At 46.0% G+C, this 25,962-nt stretch overlaps 2 protein-coding genes across 2 annotated transcripts in view; both read right to left on the bottom strand.

Annotated features, from left to right (window-relative positions):
• LOC144768331 (uncharacterized) overlaps positions 1-4,955 on the bottom strand; it is a 43,195-nt gene extending 38,240 nt beyond the window's left edge. Inside the window, exons 1-2 of the mRNA XM_078651909.1 lie at positions 3,372-4,955; positions 2,496-2,586 (exon numbers count right to left, since the gene is read on the bottom strand). The gene's annotated coding sequence lies outside the window, so the exon portion shown is untranslated. The remainder of the gene's footprint in view (positions 1-2,495; positions 2,587-3,371) is intronic.
• Positions 4,956-6,888: 1,933 nt separating this feature from the next.
• LOC144768330 (ankyrin repeat domain-containing protein SOWAHC-like) overlaps positions 6,889-25,962 on the bottom strand; it is a 50,460-nt gene continuing 31,386 nt past the window's right edge. Inside the window, exons 6-8 of the mRNA XM_078651908.1 lie at positions 10,566-10,625; positions 10,314-10,415; positions 6,889-7,838 (exon numbers count right to left, since the gene is read on the bottom strand). Of these exons, the coding sequence (XP_078508034.1) occupies positions 7,788-7,838; positions 10,314-10,415; positions 10,566-10,625 (213 nt within the window). The 3' untranslated portion in view covers positions 6,889-7,787. The remainder of the gene's footprint in view (positions 7,839-10,313; positions 10,416-10,565; positions 10,626-25,962) is intronic.

Here is a 25,962-nt window from a genome sequence, read left to right on the forward strand (position 1 = left end):
CTAGATCAGCATATACCCCATCCAAATAGTGCACGCTTGGATGAATAAGTGTCAGGATGTTGGCAATGTGCAGCCACACCAGCGAACTCCTACCACGCCATGTGTGTCGTTCAGCTTGTAGTATGGTTACACCCCCCAGCTTGTCATTTCTACTGCAGAGGCAGCTCACATGCAGTGCAAGCCTCGCCGCTGCCACAATCCATGTTTTACATGCCCACGTGCAAATGGTCAGTAACTAGAGATGGCAGAAACAACTGCACACCTGACATCTGTCTTGCAGCGGGGTGTCCCTTTCATCTTACTCAGTAATCGGGAGGATGTCAAGGGGAAGCTGCGTAGCTGGTATTATCCACTAAAAGCCTGTGTGTCAATGTGGAGCAAGTGGTATTTCTTTGCTGAAAGCACAAAGGCTCTAGCACAACACACACACACGCATCCGTTAGGCCAGCACCCACGTCACACGTCCAGTCACGCCATTTCACACACCTCACACAAAATCCATGAGGGGCACACTGATTGAAGCTTGCATCACAGCTGCACTAGTTGTACTTAATCTGTGTCTATAATGACGCAGACAATGCTGCTGAATCTGCCATTACCTTTATGTGTGCGGGGCGGAAGCTTGCACTACTAAGTGTGTGAGTGTAAGCACGTGCAGCGCAGATACCCATGTTTTATCTGATGTGTGAGGCTGTAAGGGAGTGAAAGAGAGTCCTGCACTCCTTCCTGTCTTGTACCTGCTCTTCGCATTCCTAATCTTTCATTTCTGCTGCCCATGCAGTATCCGCTGCATCCATACTGGGAGTTTCTGAAGCGTGTTATATTAAAGCCAGAACTATTGTCACGGTCAATGCTTCTTTCACTCGGCTACGGATGTTCCATGACTAAAGGAGGCCATTCATTCTTCGTGCACAAAAACAAATGGCCTGAGGCTCTGCTTGGACTAGACTGGAGCATGAAATTTTACAATTGCAAACATGTGGGGACGGGTCATGCCTCACGTTTGACATAGCCCTCTTGGAGCTACAAGTCGGATTCACGCCCTTTTCACTGCTGAGTTCTATTTCAGTATGAATGAGTACCTTTGAAATCTTAACAGAGAATAACGTTCTATTTTGTAGTCTGTCTGCAGAATTCTGCAAACTACATTTACATCTCTAGTCCACGCTCTCCTTGGTGGAAACTGGCTATCTCTATAGAGCCCAGTGAGGTGCGAGACAAAGGCAGCTTGCTCTATAGAGCCAGGAAATGTCATTAGGATCACGATAGGAGCAGGACGACTTTCAACTGGGGGTATGTTACAGAAACTGAGATGAAGAACTAGATTTTTCCATTTACAACTGTTCTTTCCAGAGGACCTCACTGGGAAGAAGAGAGAACTGGAAAACACCTTTCCTCTTCCACTGAGGTGAGGTGAGAGGATCCCAGTGAAGGGTAGAGCAGGTTATAGCAGCTGGTTAATTTTCCCCATTGGGCTCAACACTCCACTTAGCCACTTGCTCGCTGAAAGAGAAGGGGGATTGGCGAGTTCTGATTGGTTCAATATTCAGCAGTGCACCACTGCCCATTCTTTCCGAGTTAATGCCGAGTTCTGAATTAAACATATTATACAAGGCAAAAGTATCAGTTCTTCAAACCTCACCATGGGTTAGTACCAGGGCACTGCAGGCTCTTTCCCCGGGTATTACATGCTCCCTGCCATAGTTCATGTTGGAAAATCATGCTTTCCTGCCTCCATCCTAGAACTGCCTGTGTGCTGCCTCACCTTAATCTTCCACAGCAGCACTGTACAATGCCATACAGGCAACACAAGTTATTTCTCCCATTATTATTATACTCATTTGCAGTGCGCAGCGAATCATCCCCAGGGGAATCTCTTGGCGCGGAAGTAGCAGTTACCTAATGGGGGACAGCACTTAGAACAGCCAGGTCTTGAGCATCTTCTTAAATTGAGACCAATTGGCACATGCCCGGATCTCATCAGGAAGACTGTTCCAATGGACGGGGGCTAGATGAGAAAAGGCACAACTGCCCGTTTTGGCTTTCCTGATCCTCCGTGTGCAGAGCAAGTTGCGATTGCTAGATCTTAGTTGACGCCCAGGTTGATACAGCTTAACTTTCTCCTTGAGGTAGGTGGGGCCGGTCGCCCGGAGGGACTTAAAGACAGTACATAGAAGCTTAAAGACTGGTCGCTTTCTAATAGGAAGCCTTTAATGATAACATTGCATGATTGCAAAGCCCATCCATGCACCCATTGTATACTCTCACCATCACGTTTGAACTGCATCTCCATTCATCCAGGATGATACAGAATGGTATCGCCTTCTTCCATGCTGATAACACTTGCTCCAACACTATTCAATCCGGAACTTATTTGGGTTGCCCCAGCTTACCCTTTAACTGGTGTTTTTCCATGTTCTTTCCCTACCATATTTACACTGTTTCCCCTCCCCTCGACATGTTGTCATTACCCCTTGTTGTTACATGTACATCACTTACATCTCTTGAGTTGATTTCCGCGCCAGCATTCACCAACATCGCGACCATCTCGGACTTCCCATGCTTGGCAGCCCAGTGGAGGGCAGTCTGTAACGGGGGAAAGGCAAAGCGAGAATCCATCAAGACCTCAAGGGTAAGAGAGTGTTGTTGAGGAAAGGAGCAACTGGGGATGCATGCACTGCGCAGGGAAATTGACAGAGCTTAGGTATATCAGGACAAAAGAAACGGGGGTTGTATTAAGGATAAAAAAAGACAGACCCGGGAAGGTGGCAGAAATGGAGATAGTTGAACAGATTGGGATGCGATGAATACGAGAACACGCTCTAGGGGAGGGGTTAGGTATGGTGGGACATGTGATGTGTGAGAAGTAAGGAATACATGGCGGTACAGCAGAGATACCAGACGGAGGGAACAGTGGTGTTGTGAAGGATAACAGGAGAGGACATGAGATATGATGTGTAGAGAAAAGGAGGCACAGCAGACAAGGGTGGTGTTATGTATTGAGAGACAGCATGCAGGTTGTCAGCGGGATCTTCAGGGCAGGAAGAGATTGAGAAGTAGTAGATGTTACACAACTAGAAGGGAAAGAATGCTAAGAACAGCCAGGGATGTGTGAGTTTTCACCGAAGGGGATACAGTTTAGCCCTCAACTAAGGCGAAGAAGGGATGCTTTGAAAGATCAATGGCAGCGAAAAAAGCAGGGGATTAAGGAAGATGAACAGCAGGTGTATAATGAAGCATGGAAGCTAAAGGTTCATTTGAAAGCAGATCATTGTAATGAAGTTGTGCCAGGTAATGATAAATATGTGTGTGCAGTCAGGAGGATGAACAGTAAAAGTTTTAGTAGTAGAATATCTTTTTGAGTCACTTACAAACTGTATGTTGTTCGCAGCAAACCAGAGGTTAAGGTTCCAGATCGTACAAATGTCCAGTTTCGGGCGACACACAAAAAAAAAAAAAAAAACACATCAAGGAGTTTCAATTAGAAGAGGTGGGTCATTGTAACTGAAGGAGGCTTGCAAATGATGCTGAAGAAAATGGAATGTAAAATGAAATCCCAACAAACCAAAGGCTCCAGCAATGCAGAAACCCATGACCATGCAACTAGAGGAAGAGACAGTGAGTGAAAGGTGAGGGCGCACACTCAGACATGTTATATGCGGTATTTACAGCAGGATTCTCAGGCATAGGTTCAATCTCAGCTACAATACCAAAAACGATGGCTGCAGCCTTTTCACTATCCCTTGGTTCTTGCTCTTCATCTATTTGCTATATCCCATCAGGCTCAGAAAAAATAACTGATTAACCTTGTTCTCAAGAGTTCAGGATTTGCTTAGCAATTTCTCAAACACTATATTGAGCAATCCCAGCATCCATGACCCTAAAACATCTTGGCAGACACCAGGATCTTCACTGCCATCCAAGCCAGATGGAGGAGCTGTCCAGGACACCAAGGGGCACAGCCATTGCCGCTTAATATACAATCACTGAATCCCATACCCAGGGAGACGCATCATTTAGAATACCAATTTCAAGAGCCCATGGTTGCTATAACATCCCACAGAGAGCCGGGTTATCCCGGGACCTCCCCAACCAAGACTGTGGCTATTTTTAAACTAAGGGTTTCAAGGATGAAAGTTCCCAGAACATCCTCACTTTCCAATGGTTTGAGTACATTGTACCACATAAATGATCTGCCCAAGCGCACCTAGGAGGAGGCCTTTCCAGGGTCTCCCAGTGGCAGGCCGCTCTCAATCACAGATAGCCTGAAACAAAAGTATCTTTCCAGTGTTTGGAGAGGCGACCTACATATACGTATAAAGCTAGCTCTATAAATCCCATCCCTTTCTTTTTTGTTCACTTATTGCTCTTTGGAGAGATAATACTCAAATATTGTGTGTTAGAACAAGTAATGCTTACCCCCTGTATCAGCAACAGCACCATCACCAGACAGAACAGCAGTTGAATCAACCCAGAAAGAATGCAGAGGAAGAGCAAAGAAGAGAGAATGAATTGTCAACGACCCACCAAAGAACATTTAACCGACACTGGTATAAGAGCCACAACGCAAACTTCAACAAGATGAACATGAAAAGAGTGACATAATGTTGTACAAGTCAAAACATAATTTGCCTAGGAACTGAATATGAATAAACTCCCTTCAAAAACACTCAGTGTTTGTCGCATCACACCAATCAACAGTGTAGCAGTCATACTGCACCAAACATCAGTAGCAAAGAACCAACGGCGGACTCCAGTGGCCGCACTTCTTAGCTATGTTCCCTTATTAGTTTGTCACAGAGTAATAGAAGTTGGTGTGCACAATCAGCTCCTGCACCTGCCATTGGGAGATGCAAACTGATGGGCAGATGTACAAGACTTTGAGAAAGGGTGGAGAGGTGCACCCCCAGATTTGTCAGTTTCAATAATATCGAAAGAACAGGTCCTTCATGAAAAGTTAATTCTTTTATTTATATCCCAATAAATGGCGCAAAAAGCCTCAGCCAAAGCGTTTTGTTCAAATAATTGAACTTTGTCAGGGCACAGCAATAGATGGGCGAATTGTGGTCTTGGGATGTGAAGGTGTGGAAATGGTCGAAACGCCAAGTCAGTTACAGGATCAGTGACATGAAGTGACATCGGGAAGGAGCTCTTTACTTTTACTGTTCCAGGTTACATATTGGGCGCTTATCAAGGAGGCTCAGGCCACACGTGGAGTCACTGACTGTTATGCGACTTCACCTTCACCAACACTGATGTGATTGTGCAGCAGCTGCTTTTTTCGCAGTTCTAGATTTGCTACATAATCCATCCTCTGCTGCATAATCTGCAGGTTTTTACAAAAACAATTTTTATATTTCTAGCTCAAACGGTTCAAAAGTTCCTAACTACACAGCAACATGTGTTGCCATGCAAACGAAGATCCTGTGTAAAGCGAGACTTGTTACCTTTCTGTTGCTTATTGCTACATTTGGATGTTAAACAGGTTATAATAAAGTGCAACAATGCACAGTCAGTGTTAATAAGCGCAAAAAGGACAATATAGTGAATTAATACTATCATAAAATGTGCCGAATTAAAGAGCATAATATGCCTTTTTGTGGTGCATAATTTACTTATCCCCGCAACATAATTTGACTCGCCCCTGCTACATAACTCCAGTGGCCCTGCTTATTGCTCTGCTGCCCCCTTTTTTGTAAGATTGGGAGTATTTTGTTCAATGTAAAAACTGCTTGATATGGACATTTTTATAAATGTACTGAATATATCCTGAGAGAAGGGAGGTGTCCGGTCATCTGTAATAGTCCCCTGAATGCATCACAGTAGTAAATATATATCCTTGTACCAAGTAGCAGTGTACTGCAGTCCTAGTTCTACTAAATTAACAAACTGTTTGATCCTGGACAAATAATACTCTCTTGTCCACTGGTCTGACAATACAGCACCACTTTGAAACATGCTAACGTGAGAAATAGACACCAAAGGCGTACTCCCTGACTTAGCTAGAGGTCCAGTTTGAACCACAAATCCATTAAGAGCCGAGCTTTCATGTGGCTTCTCCCTTTCAACTTCCGTCTAACCAGGATGTGGCATTATATCTTGAGCTGCTGACATTGTAAATGGGGAACCTAGTTCAAGTCTTGGCGCCAGCTCAAGACCCTGTGATTCTAGCAAATCACTTAATCTCTCTCTGTGCCTAATAAAAGAATGTAAAAGACGCACAGATGTTGGAAGAAATGCAGAGCAAATCAATCATTCACCCAAATCCATTGTTCTTATGCTCACCATGCCACCCCAGTTTAGACCCAACCATATGCAAATCAGTCTTTAGCCTGTGCCTCATGGGAACAGGTTAGCCCGAACAGCCAAGCCAGGTCCTCCCTGGACCGGAAACAAGCATCCTGGGACCGGTTTCGGGGCATCATCACCTCATCAGCCAGGCTAGCTTGAATCCCACTGGAGTCAAGATAGCCTTGCTGATTAGGGATGAAACACCAAAACTGGTCCGAGGATGTTTGTTTCCAGTCCAGGGATGACCTAGACTGGCAGTTTGGGCTGGACTGTTCTCATAGGGAGCATTTCTCGTGAGAAATACGCATGCACAAGCTCCCGCGCATTCGCAATTGTCATCAAAAAGTCATGATGGAGGAAGAGGGCAGCCAGAGGACGCCGCTGCTCAGGTAAGGCATTTTTAATACTTTATATATTTTTTTAAAGCTTGTATAACAATTGTTAATAGGGCGGGTGGGAGTGTGCGGAGTTTGTTTTAAACTCTGTGGCGTTTTGCGTAGCCCCACCATGCCCAGGGTTACTTACTAGACAGCCAGCCTACTACAAGCATGTACTGTCATGTGTACACTTACCTCACCTCAGAAGCACAGAGTTTTAGGTAAAGGAGGCACAATATCCCCAAAAAAATGACTTTAATTGTCCATTCTGAGTTGGTCAGATAGTATCTTGGGTAAATTGGAAGACTATATGGCCTTATTACTTATCATGTTTTACTGACCACCCAGAGCACCCAGTAAAACTGAATGAGTTTCGGTGCACCTTTTCCTGCTGTTGAAAGTAGAAGAAAAATGTGCAGAGAAACGGACCTGGATTAGGGTAAAACGTGAAGAATTTGGCATGGCGATTCTGTTTCCAGCATGTTAATCTGTATTCAAGGCCCAGTACTTTAAACAGCAAGTAATTTAAGTGGCAATACTAGCCAGTATCACAATTAAAGGTAGATTTAACCAAGAGTCACAGCATATATGAAACTCAGGCTCCAAGTTCCAGCATGCTGCAAACAACAGATCATAGTGCATGACAAGTACACGAGTACGAGGAGGATTAGAAATAGAGATGCATTAAACCAAACACACTTGAACTCTGTGGTATCTCAGAGTTTCGCGGATAAGATACCTGTGCATGGAGAAACGCACTTTATCACACATTTTTTATTGAGGTTTGTTGCACCTGAGAAAGAATGAGACATGCAACAAATTTCTTCTAACACAAATTGAGTGATAGGGCATGATATATATACACAGCACCAATATATCACACTTCAGGCACACAGAGTGTATAATCCAAATCAAAAATATTATGACTGTAACAACACAAGAAAAAAAAAATATGGAAGAATCCATAATAAACTCAGCAGGGACTTTAGTAGTACTAGAACTAACAACAGATGCCTATACGAATACGGATCTTACGCCCCAGTCCATAAAGCAATAGCACATGAATCAGTGTCACAAACATATATACTTTCAACAAAATTTCAAGTAATGTCAAGGCGGCTATGGATTTCTGACATGCAAAACACCAAGTGTACTCACCGAGGTGAAGTCCTGCACCAAAATCACGAAGAAAGGAGAAGAAAAATGAAAAATACATATTAGAGAGTTCAATGGGAAATAAAGAGTCTAGACATGCTTTAAGACAGAGCGCAATGCATGTTTGTCATTGAGACGTCTGTTCAGCCCTTCTCTTGAATATCTACTACAGAGGCCGCCGTTGTGGGATGCAAAGGAGTGGATTGTCACAAGCAATGTTATATGCACAGTGCTTGCTTTGCTGATTTTATGGGCTCTAAAAAGACCTGTACCTTTTATTACCTACGGCCTACTGACTATGTATACTGATGACCTTTAAAAAAATCTAGAGTTTCAAAACTATCATAAAGCAACAGCATTGTTAGACGTGAGCACTTGTGGGATGAGAACAATACAGGAAAACTGATGTGCTGGACTGCCAAAGAATGGGAAGTTCGAAATATGGGGTCCTGCCAAGAAACCCAACTAACCGAGCGATTTTTTTAGGGTCTTGTGTACTTTCGGGAGCGGATAAAAGGACAGGTAACCTTGGGGGAGGAATAGTAGTACCAGGTGTAGATGACTATGATGCTCTGAAATTCAAAAACCACTGTCCAACCAAAACTATTATTTGAGATTGGCACACGATCCCATTGAATCAACTAAAGCTTGGGTTCTGGAGTTGAAAACGAGGGCAAAAGAGTGGCTTCCATACCCCCAAAGGAATTTGAATTCCTTAATAAAAAGTACCCCAGGGTATCTATTCTTATTACGATGCCTAAATTATATAAGAGTTTAGAAAACACTCCTAGCAGACCAATCTGGTCTGGCTCAGTTCAGAAGCCCTTGAGTGAATATATAAAAGTCTTCATTAAAGATGTTGCCCGACACTCGAAACCCATATATGGGTGGGATAGTACGTATATGGTGAACCTGACAGAAGGCTTGCCCTTTGACTCGCAGAAGGAGATGTCAGTATCCTCTCCCTCTATACTAACATACTACATCAAGAGAGCTTACAAATCATTGACCAGGCCACAATGCACATCCCAGACCCCATGTGAGCCCAAAACTAGGGTGAATCCAGTCCTGGGTTGCTGGTCTTCTGGTTCAGGGAGGACATGACTTGGCATTTCGGACGGGGCTGTTCCCACAAGGAGCAGGGTCAAGACCGAGTTGCTTCAAGCCTCATTTTGGAGAAATCTTGTAAGCTCCTTCCTATCGTATGTTCGCTCTCCATCACCAACAGTGAAGGGTGCTCCATGCTGCCAGCTGTCTTATCAGAGCACTGATTTCAAATGGCAGGCTGCCATTTGGTGGAACCTGTCCTACCTATAACAATTATGAAACTTTGCACTTAACCCGGCGGCAGCTCTTGGTCACTTTGGGGTATGTTTCTTTCACTGTTAATGAGTTGATTGGGGATTGCCCTTTTTCTTTACTTTCGTAGAGTGCTTACCCATTCAAGGTATTCTTACCCCTACAGGCCATGCTCCCCTGAGTGAGTACATATCTTCCCCCTTTAACGAGGGTGCACTTGCTATTTTATTAGAATACATCTGTAACAGATCTTAGCATTCTCCATCCCATGTTAACTAGGAATGTTCAGGTAAAGACCTCACATATCCTCACGTCTCACACATTCTCACTCGTGGAGTAGTGTGGCTCACTGGTTAGAGGCGGCAGACCAGGGAGCAGAAGTCGGCCCTGGACCAGGGTTCAATTCCCGACGTGGCAGGGTCGTGGACTTGGGTCAGCGGGCTCGATAATTCTCGCTTCGTTGCTTACTCTAATCAGGGGTTCCACTCGGCAACTCTGGGCATTAGCTTGCCTAATCTCCACAACGGCCCCATCAATTCCGGGGATGCCTGGCTCCACCTTGGGACTCCCAGCAGGGACCATCCCACAGGGAAAGCCAGGACGGGTTCCCCAGAGTTATACAGCGCCAGGAAACCGACGGACGGGTAGCAGTGTGCTTTACAAGCTCAAATACACAATATAGACCCCCACCTCTCCCTAATTCTGTTCTATTAATCACTACAGATTACAGATGTCTAATAAGAATCTTGGAATTATCGTCAAAGTCATCAACGAAGAGTAACAGAAAGAAACTGTCAATACGATCAAGTCAACTGATTCAAGAACTCTTAAGTGTTTTTATCTTATAAATACATCAGCCTTCCTGTATACTCTTACTGCTGTATTTGGTTTTGCTGTGGTTGTTACACTACGGACACACTGCACTGTGTTGTTGTTTGGGTTTGTATGGGTATACTGTATGCATGTAATATCTAAAGAGATACACTTCTTTTTTATTTTACTTATGATTGTGGTGGTCTTTTTTGATTATCAGATTATCAATACTACAGCAATCATTCGTTGAGGTTATTTAGCCCCCTAATGTAATATTATATGTCCAATGACACTAATGAGAACCATTGGTGCATAAAGATTAGTGAGTATCAAAGCAGTGAACATTGAGCAACTCATTCACATCACAGGCAGAATTACCTTTTTCCATGCCAACGCAGGCTCTTGCTTGAGAAGTTGAGTGAGGGCAGGAAAGTTGCCACTGGCTGCTCCTTGCAGCCATTCTTTCTCCACTGGATCCAGCTACAGCCAGAAAACAAGGGGTTATCAAGTGGTAGTGTGTACCCAGGTTACAAAAAAAAGAGCAAGAAGGCAGCCCAAACAAGAATATTATCAGTGAAGCTAGGGGGCATCAGCACACCTCAGACACCAAAAAATGTTTCTAATACTCACTGCCACTGATGCTGATCCCACACTGCTCCCTCCATCTTCAAAGACTTCCTGCTCCAGATCCTTTGTGAGAAAAAAAGATGAGATATTACTGCTCAAGCTACATCTCCCCTTTCTCCTTGCTGCATCTACTGACTCCAAGTTAAGATTACAGACCAAATTGATCGTAGTCACATCCACAGAGAAAGTATTAATTACTTTCGGTTTGGAATACTTTCATAGATTCACACGCTGTTCCCACAGAAAAATATAGCCCTGGTCTTCAAAGGTGACTCTAAAAGTCTTTGTCAAGCCAGATTGGTCTTGTATTAATGCTGGTAAATTTTATATGAATTTATGAAGGATGGTATGCTGCAGAGAGTGGTTACAGGAAAGTATCTTCTTTTGCAGCAAGAGGTTTCCACAAATGTGCATTCTTTACATTGTGTAGCAAGAAGCATCGCGTACAATAAGGAGGTCATTCCTGGAATAGCTGTGATAAGCAGAGCTACTTCTGGAAATGCAGCAAAGCGGAACCCACAGGATAATCTTAGGTTGGACCACACTGGATTCCAGTAATCTATAAGGTTTGTGCAGGACAATAAAACAATTTGGCTCACTGCGACACCAGCAGAGGTAGTTAGGGTTGAGAAGTAATAGAGTTGTGCCGGGGACCACTGACACCCATGCAGGATCTTAAGGTAGCTCAATACAAGGCTTGCCTTCCTCAGAGCCCTATCATTAAGATGCATCACGGAGGGCCAGTCTTCCTCTAAGTAGTTGGGCACTAAGCGTTACTGCCAACATTGAAGCATGAACAGCTCAGTGGGACAGTAGAACAAATCATCCAGCAAGTAGCCATGTGGTACGGAGACCACCCATTTACAAGAGCTCAACTAACAAAGATAGTTCTGCAGGAGGGAGGTTGGTACAGGCTGAACGTGCTTTTCATGCTTTGTGAGAACTCCTGATACATTGCCTTGCTAGAGGTAAGCTTATGTCGGACACCGGTGATCCTTGTAGGTGAGCTCTATTTGTGGGAGATAAAGACCTCCTAAGGTTAATAACACTTGTATAGTGTGGTGGTAAAACAAAGAACAGCCTCTTAAGAGTCTAAGGTTCTACATATTGCTTTATAACCTTCAGCAAGTCCTCACAAAATCTCAAAAGTAGACCATGAGAAAAATCAGTCAACAATCAATAGCCTTGTGTGGAAAATGTAAGTGTGCCACTTGATTCAAAAACTTGTGGACCCTTATTTAGCAACATCTTAAAGTAAACTTTATCCGGTGATTGTTTACTAGTCTCTCAAAACTTCTGGGAGGAAACTAATATCACTCAATTTGGTGAGACTGAACAGACAGTAAGATCAGTAACAAGGCAGCTCAATACTGACCATGCAAAGATGACCATAAAAAACAAAGCAGGAATAATTGGTGAAATAATTTTTTAAAAGAAGTAACAATTGGAGATAAAACCAAATAAGTTTAAATTTTGCACCTGTTCGTATACATTTTATACACTGCCCTTCGAAGCCTGTGGCGGTCCCTTTACTGAAGAGCTGTTTCTCTATTAAGGCCTCTGCTGAATGAAGTTGTGAGAGCTAGATTGTCTTGACCAACTTACGTTTGACAGTTCGGCTTTTAAAGATGGGAACCATTTTTGAGCTTGGAGTATTTTATCTCATCCTGTTCGCACTGAACTTTAAGAACAACTACACCATAATTTATCTAAATCAGATGATCCATATAAGAAATAGTATAATTATTTGGGGGTGGGGGACTGCCCACTTCTAGAAATAATCCCAGCCCTTGTCAGGGTGAACATTGCAAGTCACTAAATTAACCTGAGCTCAATCTCCTTATAACTATAGCAAAGGCTTAATTTAGAAAAAAATGGTGGTAGAGGGTGCACAGCAAGTGTGATTGAATGTACGTGAAAAGTTAATCGGTCGGGTGCACTCTTTGGAGGCGTTTCCGTCCAAACGCCTAAGTAGTAATCAAAAGAGTTGTGTGCGCATAAACATGCGTGTACATCCCAAGGAGGCACACCAGGGTGGCTCAAAGAATTGATTCCAATGTTTTAAACGTGTTTGTTTATTTTCATTATGTTGAAGAATTTTTCATGATATTGTCGTCATATCAATAGCATTTTACAGCAAAGATCCATAATTAGTTATTCAACAAACGCTCCAATTTAGGGCAATCTGTAAAGTATTCATGAACAACCGAAAAACTGAAAGTCAAAAGGCAAAACAATGAAAATCCCTAACAGATACAGAAAATTAGGTAACATTTAATAATCAAAAGGACAGTACAATGACAAAAATACAAGTAGAATCAGAGATATGAATCTTTAAAGACATAAGGAAAACAGTGCAAGAAAACACAAAGTGCCAATGATAGTGTACAGTCACAGTCGACTGGGACCTAGGCACCATTTCAGGCGGACTGCGATGGAGAGTGGGTCAAGTATGTCTTGGTAAAGGATTTTACCTACTAACTTAGGGTCCAATATATATGTTGGCGACAGAATATACATACCGCCAAAGTGAAGGTCTGCCCACCGGATTCAAATGAGGGCGGACCTTCGGTTTGGCTACAGTGGAGACAACTCCATCACTCACTTAGCCAAATCACTCCAACAGCCCGGCGGAGTAAAGGTCGTCAGTGAAATGGCAATATGTCCGCTCGCCCCCTCAGGATGGAGAGACATGTAGCCGTTTTTGTAAAGAGTAGGGTCTGCTTCCTATGGTTACCCCCACTTTTTGCTGTGATTCACTGGTCTTTCGACTTTAGTATGGCTGTGGCCCTGCTAATCAGGCCCACAGCCTAGCTGTTCTCTCTCTAAATTGATACCATGTACTTTAGGTACATACCAGATTGGTTACTGGGTCACCCTTGTGAGCCCCTGTATATGGTACCTTAGGTACCCAGGGCATAGGTGCACCCTAGGCCTACCAGGGGCTGCAGCATGTATTGTGCCACCCCTGGTTAGCCTTCAAAACTGACACCACAGGTCTGTACTCCCAGCCTGGGTAAGGTGGTGTAATCACCCCTTACTTAGATATAGTATATCTATATCTACCTTATATGTAGACACACAGTAACCTATAAGTCACTCCTATGACAGGCCTTGACAATCCTGGAGGCAGAGTGCTTGGTTTTGTGTGTGAGGGTGCCCTTTCATGAGCTGAGCCCCTCTGCAGCTTTCAGAACCATCTCCTTATAGCTGTTCTATGATATAGCCATATCATATACTCTTAAGTGCATTATAATCCTCGCTGTTAATGCCAACTTTGGTTTGGCTTTATCAAAACATGTATTGTAAGGTGCCAAACACTTTGGCATACTACACCCCGCCAGTCCTGGCGGCGGGGGTAGCATTCCACCCTTCTAGAGGGAGAAGACATGTAGTTACTGGTAAACCCGGTTAAAGATAAACAGAGCCCCAGCATCACAAAATGGATGCTGCTGCCACAGACAAGAGTCTGCTCTCCTGCTGCTGGACGAAACTCCGGCAGGGGAGGCCTGGACAATAGGTTTCCTGCCCAGGGAGGTGCTAGCACCTCCCCAGACAGGCTATTAGTGTATTGGAGCAGGGAGGGCTGCTTTCAGTGAATGCTTTCCAGACACTGCCTGGGGCACACAAGGTGCTCCATGCATTTCCCAGTTCAAACCGGTTGCTGGGGCGCTCAGCCCCAGCTCTGGCACGAAACTGGACAAAGAGGAAGGGGTGTAACCACCCCCTCCCCAGGTCCACCGATAGGAGGGACCTTAGAGTTAGTCCAACCCCTAAACATACTAGAAGTATAGCACCCCAGTCCCTAGGACTTTAGATTACCCTGGACGAAACTCTGCAACATAGATCTTGGACCTTCGACATCCCATATTGACTGGAAGACGGAAGAAATCTCCCTTGTGGTCAAGGAGTAACCACCCTGTTCAAACAGGCACCATCTGCCTCTTTGCCAGTCTGCATTTTCGAGGCTCCCGCCGGATCCCGAAGAATCTGCGACACAGGACACGGACTTCCAGACATCTGACGCTGACCGGCGCTCCCAGCAAAGCGGAGACCTGTGACTGACACGAGAGACGTGGGACTGGAACTCCTGGACATCCTGCATTTTGCAAGCTGCACCTACTTCCCAAGGTATCCCGAAGTTGTGCATTGGGGTGCTTGAAGCCCCAGCCCTGAGCACCTTTTGCACCGAAGCTCAGAGGACCACACTCCACGAGTGTCCCGTGGGCCCGCTTTGTGCATTTCAGCTTGACACATCTTCGCGGTTCCTAGTCCGTTGGCCTGTGAGCCCCCAAGAAGACCAATCCTTGAATTACTTTACTTTCCTGGTTGCTCCAGGCTTGCTCCAACTTCTCCCCAAAAGTGAAGTTCCTCAGACCTTGCTGGTCTGCACCGAAGCCAATCTCGACATATTGCGTGGATTGCGTTTGCCAAGGCTTGCTGGGTCCAATCCGGATACCGACACCGCAGTCAACTAGAGCCTTCGTGGGACTCCTCGAATCCAGCTCCTGGTCATCGTCGATGCCTCCTGGACCTCGGGGCTGAAGAGACAAGCTTCACCTTCTCACCTGAAATCACCCGACATCGGCTGGCATCTTCCTGTCGCCATCCTGGTCACTGGCTAGTGACCCAGACTCTGTCCCTTCTGCTTTCAGGTTCTTCACATCTCCGATCCACCCTTGGATCCACCTGGACACTTTTCCTCTAGTCGCCTGCAGCACTTCTTCGCAACTCTCCACTGGAATCGACGACGAAACCAGACACGAAAAGACACCTCTGCACCCGGCTTCCCTGGGTGAGGTAACACAAGTACTCCGGTGCTCCCGTGGGTATTGACTCTCCAAGTGACCTAGTCTAAAAGGGTTCCATCGCAGTTCACCTCCTTGTACCCTTAATCTTTAAAATTGTACCTTGTTCGTTCTCCATAGAAAGTCAATGGTAACCCGCGGCAGTGCTTAGACACTGCACGCGTCTCCCGTGGGCCTCCTATATCCTAACCTTTGGTGGTTCTAGGCAGCCCCAGCGATTCCACAGGCCCTAGGCCTGCTTTCTAACTCTCGCGTGGTTCTTATACCACTATTTTAGTATATGGTTTGTGAGGCCCCTAGGGCATAACGTATACTGTGCAACTTATCGTATGCTAATTAAGTTCCTTGTATTGTACTTTTACCTCTGACCTCATAAAGAGTGCAGAGGGGTTGTATTTAGAATAAATACATACATATTTGATATATACCTTGTGTGGTGTGCTTTCATTTGGTACTCAAGAGATTATAAATGATAAAAACAACTTGCTTAACTCGTCTCCAAGTCTTAGCCTGAAGGCTGCTCTCCACAGCTACCACTAGGATAACTTTCTATAAGGTTGACTTTATAACCTACCATCAATAAGGGGACTGGTGCAAGGTGCCCACTAGAATAGTGGACATCATATACCAGGTCAACTTCTCACAATTTTTATTTACTGTGTCACCGCCAGGCAAACTCTGGTGGTGAGTGACAATAAAAACCAAATCATGCTCCCCCACCACGGTAGGTGTCTCCCATGACGAGGAGAGCATTATTTTTTATATTTTCAGAAACAATACAGTTTTGTGATTTTCTTTTTGGAAATAAAAAATGAATACTGTTTGGTGCAGGGTTGCACCATGCTGACGCAGCCCTGCACCAAACAGCAACATGCATTGACAGGAACTGCCGGAACAGCATTTCCTACCAATGCTTTATAAATGACCGCCTGCTTGGGGGTCATTTATAAATTTGGCAGGCGAACCCTCTGTCATTGGGTCTAAGTAATTTACTCCATCCCCTTGGCAGAATAGCGGCCCTTGCGCCAAACTATAAATGAGGATCATAGTCTTAAATCACAATCAACCGAAGGAGAAAACTTCCAAGGATCTTAGGGGATGCACTTAGAGACTTATAGGGTGTCAGCCAGAGGTCATCACAGGTCCAGTTGCCACTGGTTAGCTGGGTATTTCCAGGAAAAGGCTTCTTACAGCGTGTTATCTCCTTGTAGCTAAGATAGAGGTTTGTTAATTGACATTTGAAGTCCACTTCTTTGTCCAGAGTACAAAGGGAGTTGGAACAGTTCTTCACTGTTCCTATCAGGTCACAGACAGCAGGTCCAGTCCTCTTCTGATCTTCTGCAAGTCTAGGAAGTGTTCTGAAGTGGATGCCTGCAGATGCCACATTTATGCCTGTCACTAGCTAACGGGAAAGAATGACTCCTGGGCACACTCTAACCAATGGGGTAAAACCAAATTCAATTTTGCTGCATGTTTGCCTTACTGTAAACTGTCCCAAAATACAATGTGTCAGGGCATTTACAAGATGGGGAATGTCTTAGCCCACACTGAAATTAGGCTTTGAGGGCTTGTGGTGTGTGTGGTGAGTGTACTATAGTAGTCCAAGTTTCCTACCACGTCTAACACTAACACCCAGTTTAAGGCAGGCACTGTAGCTACAACAAACCCCGAGACAGAAGTCTAGACAAAAGGCAGGGTCTCCTTTTCTGTGGCCTTTATGGTCCCTCTAACTTCATACGGCCAAAGATATGCCCTCCTTAGAAGAAGTGGCTCTTACAATAATTAAATTTTTGTGTGATCATTATTCAGAGTAGGTAAGGTATGCACCAAGGAGTGCAAAGAACAGTTTCCTAAGAGATGTGTCACATCCACATATCAATGCCATGGATGCTTCTCTAAAAGGACAATGTAGTTCTCTTTTCCTGAACCGTGAATTATCTTTAGTGCACGGTTTCTGCCTATGCCAGCTACACAGAAGACAAAAAATGTCAACTAATGATACCAAATCAGAAGTATTGTTTAGGGGTTTTAGGGAATCTAAATAAATATTGTATATGTCTAACGACCCAGAATAAGTAAAATCCTTTCATTACCATGGGATAAATTTGAATATAAATGGCACAGTATCCCATGTGACAAAAACTAATTTACTTACTGTTGAAAGCAAATGAGTTGTTTTTCACTATGGTAAAAAATAATAATGCACAGGTTAACCAGCAGACCCTATGATAAAAATACACAATACAAAACCGCTGGTATCTGTTATATAAATCAATCAATCAATCATACCATTTGTATAGCGCACTACTCACCCGGGAGGGTCTCAAGGCGCTTGGGGGAGGGGGTATGCTACTGCTCGAACAGCCAGGTCTTGAGTTGTTTCCTGAAGGCGAGATGGTCCTGGGTCTGCCGAAGGTGGATGGGGAGGGAGTTCCATGTCTTGGCAGCCAGGTAAGAGAAGGATCTTCCTCCGGCGGTGGCTCTTCGGATGCGTGGTACGGCTGCGAGGGCGAGGCTGGTAGAACGTAGCTGGCGGGTGGGCGTGTAGAAGGTCAGGCGGTCGTTGAGGTACTTGGGGCCCAGGTCGTGGAGAGACTTGTGTGCGTGGGTGAGGAGCCGGAACGTGATCCTCTTGTCGACGGGCAGCCAGTGCAGGTCCCTCAGGTGGTTGGAGATGTGGCTGCGTCGGGGGACATCCAGGATGAGTCGGGTGGAGGCGTTCTGGATGCGCTGGAGTCTTTTCTGTAGCTTGGCTGTGGTTCCGGCGTAGAGGGCGTTTCCGTAGTCCAGTCGGCTGGTGACGAGTGCCTGGGTGACAGTCTTCCTGGTCTCGGTCGGGATCCAGCGGAAAATCTTACGAAGCATACGTAGGGTGTTGAAGCACGATGAGGAGACGGCGTTTACTTGTCTGGTCATCGAGAGGGAGGAGTCCAGGATGAAGCCCAGGTTGCGTGCGTGGTCGGTTGGCTTGGGTGCGGTGCCCAGGGCTGGGGGCCACCAGGAGTGATCCCAGGAGGAGGACTTCCGTCTTGTCCGAGTTCAGTTTCAGGCGGCTGTCCTTCATCCACTCGGCGTCGTCTTTCATCCCTTCGTGTAGGCAGGTTCTGGCAGCGTCGGGGTCTCTGGTGAGGGAGAGGATCAGCTGGGTGTCGTCGGCGTAAGAGATGATGTTGAGGTTGTGCTGGCGTGCGATGGCTGCAAGAGGTCTCATGTAGACGTTGAAAAGGGTGGGGCTGAGAAGATCCTTGCGGGACGCCGCAGATGACTTCGGTGGCCTCGGAGCGAAACGGGGGGAGGCGGACTCTTTGTGTTCTTCCGGCGAGGAACAAGATGATCCACTCCAGTGCCTTCTCTTGGATACCGATGTTGCTGAGGCGCTGGACTAGGGTGCGGTGGCAGACAGTGTCGAACGCAGCGGAGAGGTCCAGGAGGATGAGGGCCACTGTTTCCCCCTTGTCGAGCAGGGTCCGGATGTTGTCGGTGGCTGCGATGAGGGCGGTCTCGGTGCTGTGGTTGGCTCTGAAGCCGGACTGCGAGGGGTCGAGGGATCCGTTCATCTCGAGGAAGGCGGTCAGCTGTCTGTTGACGATCTTCTCGATGACTTTAGCAGGAAAGGGGAGGAGCGAGATGGGGCGTAAGTTTTTGAGGTCGGTGGGGTCCGCTGTAGGTTTCTTCAGGAGGGCGCCGAGCTCGGCGTGCTTCCAGCTCTCCGGGAAGGTGGCGGTGTTGAAGGAGGTGTTGATGATGTTCCGGAGTTGGGGTGCGATGGTGGAGTCGGCCTTGTTGAAGACGTGGTGTGGGCAGGGGTCGGTTGGTGATCCGGAGTGGATGGTGTTCATCGTGCGGGTTGTGTCTTCGGTGGTCACCGTGGTCCAGGTGCGAAGGGTGGCGGTGGGGGGCGTGGGTTCGACGGTTGGGTGCGTGGGTGGTGCGCCGAAGCTGTTGTGGATGTCGGTGATCTTGCGGTGGAAGAACGAGGCGAGGGAGTCGCAGAGGTCTTGTGACGGAGTGATGTCGTTGGTGCCGGTGCTGGGGTTGGAGAACTCCTTGACGATGGTGAAGAGTTCCTTGCTGTCGTGGGCGTTGTTGTCCAGTCGTTCCTTCAGGGATTTCTTCTTGGTGGTGCGGATGAGCTGGTGGTGCTTGCGGGTAGCGTGTTTGAGGGCGGTCATGTTGTCGGTGGTCCGGTTGAGGAGCAAGGCTTTCTCGAGGGTGCGGCAGGTCTTCTTGGAGTCCTTGAGTTCGTCGGTGAACCAGGATGCCTTCTTGCTTCTGGGTCTGCTGGGAGGGTTCTTAAGTGGTGCGAGGTCGTCGGCGCAGGCGGTCAGCCACTGTGTGAAGTTGCGGGCTGCTTCGTTGGGGTCCGTTGTGTTGGCAGGTGGGCTTTGGCTGAGGGAGGTGGTGAGCTGGTCCGCGGTGATCTTGCTCCAATTCCTGTGAGGTACCTGTTGCGGGTGGTGGTGGGTCGTGGTTCTTTTGAAGCTGAAGTGGACGCAGCTGTGGTCGGTCCAGTGGAGTCCGGTGGCGTGGCTGAAGGTGATGTACTTGCTGGAAGAGAAGACGGGATCAAGCGTGTGGCCGGCATAGTGGGTGGGGGTGTTGACCAGTTGCTTGAGTCCGAGGTTGGCGAGGTTTTCCAGCAGGGCGGTGGTGTTGTGGTCCTTGTTGTTCTCCAGGAGGAAGTTGAGGTCCCTTAGGAGGATGTAGTCAGCGGAGGGGAGGGCGTGCGGGCTGATGAAGTCTGTGATGTCTTCGCTGAATTGTGTGCGTGGTCCCGGGGGTCTGTAGATGAGGGTGCCTCTGAGGGTCGTCTTTGGGTCGGTGTGAATCTGGAAGTGGAGATGTTCGGCTGCGGCGAAGGAGTCAATACAGGGTATACAAGGTATTTCATTGAGAGTTTCCTATCCCGCTCAAATCTCTATAGGTTTCTTCACAGACTGAGAGGAGTATTATTTTCAGGCTGAGTAATTGACAACGTACTCGCTCCTTTTTTATTCTGTCTGTATATAAACGACCTAGAGAGCCATATTAAAACTGGGAACATGGATGTCCCCCCAAAAAGGTGGCAGGTTGTTACCAGCGCTACTATATGCAGACAACTGTGTCTTAATGTCTAGAACGGGAGTGGGGTTGCAGAGGCTTTTAACCAGTTTTAACAATTTCATGGATGACCTTGGCCTGAAGACAAACGTAGCTAAATCCAATATCATGTTGGTGGGTAAACCCCCTGCAACGTTAAAGATATGTCTTATAAATAATGAGAAATTGCGTTATGTGCCCACTTTTTCCTACCTGGGAATTCTTTTTGAATCAAATAACACCTGGTCCCACCTATTAGAGGCTAGAATTAGGGGTTTTAATCAAAGCTTGGAGGCTATTTTCAGGTTTACAAAAAACTAGGCTCTCGGCCTATTAAGGTAATGGCTGAAATTTACAAAGCACGTACGTGTGCTGTCACCCTGTATGGTGCTGGAGTTTGGGGCTCTTGTAAAGTTGAATGCCTGCAGGGAGCCGAGAATAGGTTTATGAAACGATTACTGAGCGTCCCTAAATCCACCACTGCTACCATCTGTCATAGCGAGCTTGGGGTGATTCCGTCGGTCCTTTTGTATACATTTGGCTCCTTTGTTATTGTGGCATAACATTTGGGCAAAGGAAACGACAGTCTTAAATCGTGCCATCATCACAGACTGCTTAAAATTGGATTGAGTGAGTAAAATCCCATGGTTGTCTTATGTTAGGGTGCAACTGGAGACTCTGGGATTGTTGGATTGTTTTGAGAATCCCGGGAATATTGCCAAAATATCAAGGGCAAAGTTGAAAAGGGATTTTTTAACTCATTCATATTCTTTGAGAGACAGACAGGAAACAACGAAGAAAAGGGTTGTAGACCATTCACTCCTAGTCTGCTCTCCAGGTATGGAGTTTTATTTATCCCTTCACCTTAGTCACGCCAAATTGTATTATCTCATTAGGTTCAAGTTTGGAATCTCCCATCTGTTGGTTTCATATCCCCGAGATGTATATTCTGATTCTGATGCCGATTTGGACTTATGCCTCAGAATCAGCACAGAGCACATTGCACTTTGTTTTTTTGTAATCTGTATATTAATGAAAGACATTCCTTTCTAAAACCAGTTTAAATTTCCAGATATTAGAAAATGTCAGGCTGCCCTGAGTCATCTTCAGCTTTTAAATGATGAGTACACCTGTTTAATGGTTTATAAATATATTTCTTCCGCAGTTCGGACACTAAATATCATTGGAAAATGACTTTTCATCCTATTTATTTTTTTCCACAGTGATTATTTTTTAAACCTACTCATTAATTGTGCTACTGATGCCTGTTATGTTCATAGTCGTCTCCTTGCTCGTTGCATTGATATTGTATTCTTGTACTGTATTTTATGATCATGTAATGATGTGTTCTTTTATGGCTGGCCATAGCCTTATAAAGATTTTATGATGATGACGATGATGACAATGTACTAGCATATAATGAAAACATAAATGTCAGTTCCTCTTTTAACATTCTGGTCTACAGTTTGGATTAATTCCAGTGTCTGTCTTGGGTAATTATTAATATTGTTCATTGCTGCAAGAATTACAGACATTAGGTTGCAATTCAGAAAGTTATTTTTGCTTCTCTGGTTGCCACTTCCCATTTTACAAATTCACTAAATCTAAAAATAAAACTTGTTTTTAACAATCAACTAGGTGTTATGCTGGCAGACGAAAGAGAATCTACAGAACTTAAGACGATTACAATAGGACTACATCTGCCAATGAAAATGTCATCTGGAGGACCAGAGATTTACTTGAGCATGGCGGATAATGCCTACATAGGGAATTTGCTCGCATTCTTTTATCTGGGATTGTTCCCACTAGCAGGCAGCTGTATACAGGATTAAAATCGCTCTACACTGGAGCTTAATTTGCAGGTATCAAGAAATTCCTTTTTTTTTAAATTATACGTACATACTAAAATCTACCTGTGAAGAGCTGAGGTTTTTTCTTTTAATCTACATCTTTAGGTGTTCTTATATTGTTTGTTTGAATGAAATAGCTGATTTTGAAATAAAATGCTGTTACTCTCCTGAGGAAAGTTTGGGACATTATTGGGGGCCATCTTACAATTCTTAAGACTGTTTTTAGGATCGTTTTTATGACTATTATTTTGCTATAGTGGGCAAATATAGTAATTTTGCATCGCAAAACAAGTTAGTGCTTCAATTTGTTTTTAGGTCGAGCGTAGCGAAGGGACCTCGTGTATACTTTTAGTATACTTTGTAAATGTGGGAGGTGCACGCGCTGGGACTGGGGAAGTGCACGCGCTTTCCGTCGTGGCTCTCGGATTTGACCTCGTGAGCGCGCATGTGGCTCTTAGGTTTCGTTTTCCTAAGCGCATGGCAGAGTCGCGCTCGCACACATGCGCGCTCACGAGGTCAAATCCGAGACACCGAGCCTCGGTAATGCCAGCATGAACGTGAGATTTCAACGAGTGGGAGCTGGGCCTGGACACGAAGCGCCGAGGGACAGCGGCAGCAAGTCGGAGCAGGGGCCCGTGAAGGCGGAGAAGAGGACCAGGGTGCGCCGGGTGCGGGAGCCGAGGGGTGCTGAGGACAGCAGACCCAGGTACACAACACTTAAGGGACGGGCAGCGGGAGCGGGTTGAGCTTCTAGCGTCATCCAGGACGAAGTTTGAAACAGGCGAACTTGCCTTATGGTGACGTCGGGCAGTTCGGGATGTCTTGTATAAATCTGACGGTGCCTGCCTTATGGTGACGTCAGGCAGTTCAAGACGAGATGTATTGTATGTATGTATGCCTTATGGTGACGTCTGGCAGTTCGGGATGTCTTGTATGTATCTGACGGTGTGTGCCTTATGATGACGTCAGGCAGTTCTAGATCTTTGGTTTCGTTAATTAGACGGTCTGTTTTTTAGTCACACCAATCAGCTCTAGAGTCGGTTGTTTCATTAAAAGACAATGTGCAATCGGCTAATGTCAGGCAGTTCTAGTCCGTGTGTTTTATTATTTGAAATACTCCACTTTAGGTTAAAGTCAGGTAGTTCTATTTTTACATTTTCTCGCCATGGCCCGGCCAGTAAGTCCACTTAGACTACAGACATGAAGCTGACATCACCACTGGCAAAATGTTCTCTTGCCCAGTCTGGCTTGAATGTCACAGTCGGTTTCATTTTTCCCCCATAACATGCTCCATAGTTAAATGTTTACAATGTATTCACTAATTAAGAATCGGTGTTTAAGAAGGAACAAAAGCGTTGTAACATAGCTGCCTCAAAATACTGACGAGATTTACAACAAACCACAAAAAAGGGCCATTTCGCTGTAAAATTCGGTCTTCAAGCCAAGGTGAGTGGGAATCAGTTCAGCAGTTATTGGCGCAGTTGAGAGCAAATACTTCCAGGGCCTTAAAACTGGACATGCTGGCTCAAGATCACACCACATAACTTTGGTCCTGTCGTGAATGAATGGCAGGAAAATGTTGTGCACGTTCGTGAAACACTGTGTCGTTTGTCCACAGATGGCCGGATATGTACAAATTACAGAGAGAGGAGAAACCCGAATTACAGGGTGAAAGCCCCTTAACTGAAGCTCACCTAATTGCATTAGTGCAAGGTGCAGGGAAATGAGGCAGCCACATGTCTTTACACTTAAATGGGCAACTCCAGTTTCCGGTGGCGGCCCTTTAATAGAGGTGTTTGGGATCCACCCTCCCAGGCTATACATGCTACAAAATACTGCTGTGACTCTCATATGCCACATTATTTACTGGATGGCATGAATTTGTCTGTTATGGCTGCCTGCCCTGACACCTAGCACTACCCCAATCCAGGGTGGGTCTGGTGGCTCAGTGGACTAATACGTCCACTGTATGGGCCTGTGTTCGACCTCATGGTCATAGGTTCAGATCCCAGTGGGCCCACTCAACCTTTCATCCTTCTGAGGTCGATAAAATGAGTACAATTGAGTTGGGTAACAGTAAATACACTCTGCGCTGCCTCACACACACTCTGCGCTGCCTCACACACACTCTGCGCTGCCTCACACACACTCTGCGCTGCCTCACACACACTCTGCGCTGCCTCACACACACTCTGCGCTGCCTCACACACACTCTGCGCTGCCTCACACACACTCTGCGCTGCCTCACACACACTCTGCGCTGCCTCACACACACTCTGCGCTGCCTCACACACACTCTGCGCTGCCTCACACACACTCTGCGCTGCCTCACACACACTCTGCGCTGCCTCACACACACTCTGCGCTGCCTCACACACTCTGCGCTGCCTCACACACTCTGCGCTGCCTCACACACTCTGCGCTGCCTCACACACTCTGCGCTGCCTCACACACTCTGCGCTGCCTCACACACTCTGCGCTGCCTCACACACTCTGCGCTGCCTCACACACTCTGCGCTGCCTCACACACTCTGCGCTGCCTCACACACTCTGCCCTCCCTCACACGCGCTGCCTCACACACACTACGCTGCCTCACACACTGCGCTGCCTCACACACTGCGCTGCCTCACACACACATTACGTAGTCACACACTGCTGTGTGTCACTCACACTGTCCTATCACACACACTGCACTGTTACACACAAACTGCACTGTGAGACACACACTGCACTGCCTCTCACACACACTGCGCTGCATCACACACACTGCCCTGCTACACACTACGCTGCCTCACACACACACTGTGCTGCCTCACACACACACTGTGCTGCCTCACACATGAACTGCACTGCCTCACACACGCACTGCCTCACACAATGTGCTGCCACTCACACACTGCGCTGCCACACACACACACTGCCTCACACACGCTGCCTCACACACTGCGCTGCCTCACACACACACACACACTGCGCTGCCTCACACACACACACTGCCTCACACACACAATGTGCTGCCTCACACACAGCGCTGCCTCACACACACACTGCGCTGCCTCACACACTGCCCTGCCTCACACACACTGCACTGCCACATAATTACACAGCTCTCAATGCAACATACACTCCAAATACCACTCAGTGCCATATATATATATATATATATATATATATATATATATATATATATATATATATATATATATATATATATATATATATATATATAGTCATGTGAGCAAGGCACCTGAGTGCCGAAACGTTATGAGGAAGCCGGCATGCGATTAAAGAAATTTTGAGCACCGCAGAATTTGGTCCGTGCATTGTGTTCCTTGTGGGAGCTGTGACGAGCTGTTGCTGCGCAGGGATAACTTTGGACTCATTTTATTTATATATATATATATATATATATATATATATATATATATATACACACACACAATGCCTCACAGTCTGTGCCAGTGCCAAGGGAAGTGTAACCCACGAGAGCCCACAGAACACAGTGGGTGAACGGGCCAATAGAACAGTCAAAAATCTCGGTATATCCTATACCAAATACATAAAAACCTGCTCGCCTATGCAGGGGCCAGGAATGTGACCATTATGCCATAATCTAAAACAAGCCTTGGCATAGCAAATAGGTCTCGCCTTTGGGACCTTAT

The sequence above is a fragment of the Lissotriton helveticus genome, chromosome 7, assembly GCF_964261635.1.
Source record: "Lissotriton helveticus chromosome 7, aLisHel1.1, whole genome shotgun sequence".
NCBI classification, from domain to species: domain Eukaryota; kingdom Metazoa; phylum Chordata; class Amphibia; order Caudata; family Salamandridae; genus Lissotriton; species Lissotriton helveticus.